A 5,994-nucleotide genomic window follows, 5' to 3' on the forward strand; every position below is an offset into this window, starting at 1 on the left:
TCCCTGCGCGTGCCAGGGATGCACACGGGTGGGCGGGGGTGTGCACGCGGGTGGGGGTGCACGCGGGTGGGTGGGGGTGCACGTGTGTCGGCAGGGTATGTATGCACACGGGTGGGTGGGTGTGCACACGGGTGGGTGTGCACACGGGCGGGTGTGCACGCGGGTGGGGGTGTGCACACGGGTGGGGGTGCTGCCGGTGGCTCGGGGCTGCCCTTGCGGGGGCCGGGGGGGGATTTAACCGGCAAAACCCCTTTTACCCCGCGGGTTTCCCACCCGCAGCCCGGGCCGGGAGTACCGGGGGGTACCGAGGGGCCGGGGCCGGGCCGGGCCGGTGACCTTGGCGAGCCGGCGGCCCTGCGCAGCGCCGGGAGCCGGGGCAGGGCCGGGCCGAGCTCCCGGTGCCGCCCCCTGCGCGGAGCCGCACCGGCAGCACCGGCGGCACCGGCGGCAGCACCGGAGCGCTCCTGCGGCCGGGCCCCTCCCGCGGGCCGGCACCGGCGCCCGCGGAGACACGGTGAGTGCGGGGGGCTGCGGCGGCGGGGAGCCGGGACGGGACCCCCGGTACCCACGGCCCGGGCGGGCGCTGCTCCCGGCGGGGCTGGGGGGGTGAGGGGGGCGGCGGCCGGGCCGGTTCCCCCCCCCCTCCCCGCGCTGCGCTGCCCGCTCCCGGGCACCGGCGTCCCGCAGCCCCGGGGCTGCCGCCGCAGTGTCCCGCACTGCAACACCGCACCGGCCCCGGGGCCGCCGGCGGGGGAGAACCGGCGCTGCCCCGCTCCCCCTGTCCCCGGCCGGGCACCGGGACCCCCCGGAGGGGCAGCCCCGGTCCCCCGGCCCCACAGCCAAGCCCTGCCCCCACGGGGGGGGGTGTCATTCCCACAGTGTGGGGGGACCCACCCAAGCTGCCTGGGCCGGGATCTGGGGCACCCCCAGAACACGGGGCTCAGGCCCCAGCCTGCGGTGCGCGGGAGCATCGCAGCCCCCCCGGGGTGCTGGGCGGGGGGGGGGGGCTCAGGCAGCCGTATCCCCGCCAGGGTCCCGGCTGTCCCCGGGGAAGGGGGGACGTGGCACGGAGCAGTTGGCCATGGGGCTCTGGGGGTCTCTGGCAGCCGCAGCCCGCTCCCGCGCCATTAGTTCAGTTTCCAGATGTGCCAGCGCTGACATAAATAACTCACGAGATCCGGCCCGGCGCGTCTGCCATGAAATATTCATCCCGGCTGTAACTGAGCGGGTGAACCGGAGTTCAGTGCCGGCGCAGGCCGGGGAGGCGCGGGGGTCCCTGCGGGCCTGGGATGCTCAATGCGGGGCGGGGGCAATGAGTGACCCAGCGCTGCTGGTCACCCCCCCTCTGCTTGGGGGTGGGGGGCTTCCCACGAGGGGTGTCGGCGGGTGACAGCACCTCCTTCCCTGGGCTGGCACAGCCCCGACGTGGCGTGGGTTGGGGACCGGCATCACTGCTGGGGGGCTGCAAAGCCGGGGGTCAGAGCGTGGGTTTGCTTGCAGCCCTCCCCTCCGCCGCTCTCCTCCCTGGGGGGCCAGTGGGTGCTAAGGGGCTCTGCTCTACCCCCCTAGATGCACCCCCGAGGTCCTTGGGCCGCTGGCCCGGCAGCTCTGCTGCTCCTCATCAGCGTCCTCGCCTCCGACACGCTGCTCAGCACCCGGGGACGGAAGAAGGTGGTCCACGTCATGGGTGAGTGGGGCCAGGGTCCACAGTGGGGAGCTGGGCTGGGCGCCCCAGGATGGGACAGGGGCAGCCATCGGGCTGTTGGGTTTAATATCTGTTAAAGCACGATCAGGGTCGCTGGGGCACCCATTGTGTCCCCCCAGCCCTCGCCAGGAGCTGCCCAACCCTTCTTGGGGTTTGCAATGCCCCCAAAAGAGGGAAATTCCTCCCAAAAGTGGTTCCCCCACCTGCCCCACGCCCCCAGCCTGCCTTGTCCCCACTGTGGGTCCTGCCCACGTGCCGACGCTGCCTGGGATGGAGGCAGGGCCAGGCTTGGGGACCCCAGGGCCTCCCCTGAGCTCGATGTCCCTTGCAGAGGGTGACAGCGGGGCCGTGGTCGTGCAGACGGCCCCGGGGAAGGTGGTGACGCACCGGGGCGGCACCATCATCCTGCCTTGCCGGTACCACTACGATGTGTCCGCCCACGACCCGGCTGAGATCCGCCTCAAGTGGACCAAGGTGACGGAGCCGATGGCCTTCGTGGACGTCTTCGTGGCGCTGGGGAAGGCGCGGCGGGCGTTCGGCAGCTACCGCGGCCGCACGGCTCTGCAGGAGGACGGCTTCGGCGACGCCTCGCTCATCATCCGCAACGTCACCCTGCAAGACTACGGCCGCTACGAGTGTGAGGTCACCAACGAGCTCGAGGATGACACCGGCATGGTCAAGCTGGACCTCGAAGGTAGAGACGTGGCTACGCTGGGGAGGAAGGACAGGGATGGGGAGGACCCCGGGCGTCCCTGTGTCCCACATGGGATGGCCAGGACGTCATTCCCGGTGCCACATCCCCGAGCTAGGCTCGGTCCTGCTTTGCGGCCAGTTGTTTTTCCTGGCGTGTGCCGTGGTTTATTGCCTCTGTTATTGGCTTTTATTGTTGCTCCAGGTTTACACGCTGGCAGCTAATAAAGGCTGGAGATAGACAGCGGCATGGCCTCGTAAAGCACCGGGGGGGGACCGAGATGTGGCAGCAGCATTGGTGCCGTGTGTGGCTCTGAGCCCTGCTGCGGCTAGGGACACCAGGAAAGGGGGAAAACCCTGTTTTGGGGGCTCAGGAGGCACAGCCGCGTGGCTCGGGCCGGTACAGGCTCACTCCGGGGACACCGGGGCTCAGCAGAGACCCCCCGCGGGTACCACCGATGTCCCCAGGTTCCAGAGCAGCAGCTCCCGGAGCCCAGGACTGCCGAGGGGGTCCCTGCGGTCTGCAAGAGCGGAGGGGCTCTGGGGGTACTGAGCAAAGCCTGGGGGACCCAAACTCCCCGAGCAGAGACGATGGCAGCTCCCAGTGCCTTGCGCTAATGACCCTGTTCGTTGGGTGTGGCTGCAAAATAAGACGGGGAGACCCCGTGCCCCCCAGCCCTCCTCTCCGTGCCCCCAGGTGTGATCTTCCCCTACCACCCGCGCCTGGGTCGCTACACCCTGAACTTCCACGAGGCGCAGCAGGCGTGCCTGGAGCAGGACGGCATCCTGGCCTCGCACGACCAGTTGCACCAGGCCTGGCTGGAGGGCATGGACTGGTGCAACGCCGGCTGGCTGGAGGATGGCTCGGTGCAGTACCCCATCTCCCGGCCGCGGGAGGAGTGCGGCCGCAAGGACACGCCGGTTGGGGTACGCAACTACGGCTATCGGCACAAGGAGAGCGAGCACTACGACGCCTTCTGCTTCACCTCCAACCTCAACGGTAACGGCAGGGGGGAAACTGAGGCACAGAGCACCCAGCTTCCCGTTGTGACTGGGTGGGGTGGGTTTCCCACGATGGTCTGGGAAGGTGCTCAGCCGTGGGCGAGAGAAGGATGCGGCTGCATCTGCCTTCCCTGGGCTCCCTGGCACATCAAGAGAGGGTTTGGTGCTGGGCATCCCCAGCAAGGACCAGGATCTGGCCCCATCACCGGCGGGGCTGGGGCACCCGGTTTTAGCAAGACCCATCTTCCCCGGGCAGGAGCAGGGCACAGAGGCAGCTGCAGCAGCGAATGGCCCGGGTGATGGATGAGGCAGGGGCCACGTAAGACAGATGGGAGCCGGGAGGGCTCCCAGGCTGTGTAAATTCCTCCCGGCTGGCAGGGCTGCGCGGGGGGGCTCTGCCGATGTTTATTTAATGGTGGCAGGCAGGATAAATAGCGGGTGTGATCGCCACGAGGAGCCATCACCGACCGCCGCCGTGCAGACCCCATAAATCTGCCTGCGCCGTGGCGGTGGCTCCCCAGAGCCCACCCGGCTGGTCGCCTCCTCTGGCCCCCCCAAAAATGTGTTGGGGGGGCGGTCCACAGGGCTTACACCGCTCAGCCCCATCCTTGCCCCATCCCACCCACCGCGTGCCAGTGCTGCGCTGGATGCAGGATGCAGCCGAGTTCCCGACAGCCCCCCTTTGCGTCCCCCCCCCAGGCAAAGTCTACTTCTTGAAGACGTACCGCAAGCTGAGCTACGCCGAGGCGGTGCAGGCCTGCAAGAACAACGGGGCGGCCGTGGCCAAGGTGGGCCAGCTCTACGCCGCCTGGAAGATCCAGCTGCTGGACCGCTGCGAGGCCGGCTGGCTGGAGGACGGCAGCATCCGCTACCCCATCGTCAACCCCCGGGCACGCTGCGGGGGCCAGGAGCCCGGCGTGCGCAACCTGGGCTTCCCGGACAAGAAGTACAAGCTTTTTGGGGTTTATTGCTTCAAAAAGGCTGGCGAGGCTGCCCCCGAGAAGGCGCTGGGTGGGGGACACCCCAATCGTGTGTGAGGCTCCCCCACCCTGGGAGCACCCCCAGATTTGGCCCGGGACCTCCCCCGCGTGCCGGGCTCCCTGGGAGCATCCTCCTGGGATGCGGCAGCGTGGGGAGCTGCGGGCAGCCCCTGCGTTGGACTGGGAGAGGCGCCCATGCGATGCTGGTGCGGCTGCTGTGCTGCAGGCTGTGGACAAAGCCCGGTGACGCTTGGGGAAACTGAGGCAGCGGGAGGGGAACGACTTCAGTAGCCCAGCCAGGAGCCTGCGCTCAGCTCCAAGGCCGGCTCCCCAGCTCATTGCAGTTCTTGCTTATCGATCAGCGTATTGCATGTGCTAAAGGCCCATCCAGAGCAAAGCGGGCTTGAGCCCCTGACATCCTCATCCTCATGCCTGGGGTACCCAGCTCCCTGCTGTCCCTGGAGCCTCGCAGCACTGAACCCCCCCCGGCCCGGGAGATGCCGTGGGCAACCAGCATCGGCTGGAGGGGACCTGATCTGCCAGGGGCACTGGGCAAGGACCGGGGGTACTGGGCTTGGCTTCGTGCAACACGGGCAGCCGGGGGGACACCTGCAGCCCCCCCCAGCACCTGCATGCACCTGCTCACCGCTGGCCACCCTGCGGGGCCGCTGCTGGGCGAGTGCCACACACCACGAGCCCGGGGCTGGGGCAGCTCCTTAGCGCTTGGCTTTGTGCAGAAGTGGCCGATGCCGGGAGCGGGGAGGTGCCGGGTGGGCACCGTCCCCCGCGCCCGCCCGGCCGAACACTGGCTCCGGGCTTTCTGCAGCCCTGGCGCTCGCAAGCTGGACGTAGACAAAATAAAAGCTTCGGCCGCTTTTGAGAGCTGAGCCGGGCTCTCGTGTGTCCTTCACTGGTGCCACCCTCGAGGGGCATCTCGGGTGCAAGGGGACCCCGGGCTGCCCTGCACTGTGGGGCTGCTCCCCCCGCAGCTCTTGGATTCGCTCCCTATTCAAAGCCCCGGGGTCCCTGGCCCCGCTGCTGGGCACGTTTGGAGCATCCCAGCTGGAGCATCCCTACAGTATCCCTCTTGGCTTTCTCGGGACCGGATCCAAGGGAGCAGCATCGGCAGAGCCGCCTCGAGGCATCGCAGTGCTGGCAGCAACTGGGAGCCACCACGGGGATGACAGGGCACTGGTGGGGACCCCATGGCTGTCGCACACTGACGGACGGCAGCCGGGGTGAGGACCACAGCCCCTGCACCCATGGCTAATGCAGGCAGCACCCTGATAAATTCAGCATCTCTGCGTCTTATCGAGGCCGGCAGGGAAAGCCACGGCCGCGCTGCTCTGCTCACCGCCGGCGGCACGCGTGGCAGCCACCGCTGGCGTGATTCACGGGCGCTTGGCTCACGCCGCGAGCAGGCGGCAGGGCTGGCACAACGAGCCCTGGGAGAAGGATTAGGTTTGCTTAAAATTAATTTAGTGGTGGCAAAAGGAGGCAGATGGAGAGCGCCGGTGAGGCAGAGCCCAGCCAAAGCAAGGCAAGGGCTGCGGGGGGACCGTCCCTGGGGTCCCTGCACCCCCCCATCCCCCAGGAAAGCGCAGGGTCGGGGCCACT

The 5,994-nt window shown here is 68.8% G+C and overlaps 1 protein-coding gene across 1 annotated transcript; it reads left to right on the plus strand.

Annotated features, from left to right (window-relative positions):
* Positions 1–280: 280 nt before the first annotated feature.
* On the plus strand, positions 281–5,248 carry HAPLN4 (hyaluronan and proteoglycan link protein 4). The gene is made up of 5 exons (XM_054805635.1): positions 281–514; positions 1,570–1,687; positions 2,037–2,399; positions 3,093–3,395; positions 4,097–5,248. Exons 2-5 carry the CDS (start codon positions 1,570–1,572, stop codon positions 4,432–4,434), a joined length of 1,122 nt encoding a protein of 373 aa, XP_054661610.1. The 5' UTR covers positions 281–514; the 3' UTR covers positions 4,435–5,248.
* Positions 5,249–5,994: the final 746 nt, after the last annotated feature.

Source organism: Grus americana, chromosome 28 (assembly GCF_028858705.1).
Source record: "Grus americana isolate bGruAme1 chromosome 28, bGruAme1.mat, whole genome shotgun sequence".
Lineage (NCBI taxonomy): Eukaryota > Metazoa > Chordata > Aves > Gruiformes > Gruidae > Grus > Grus americana.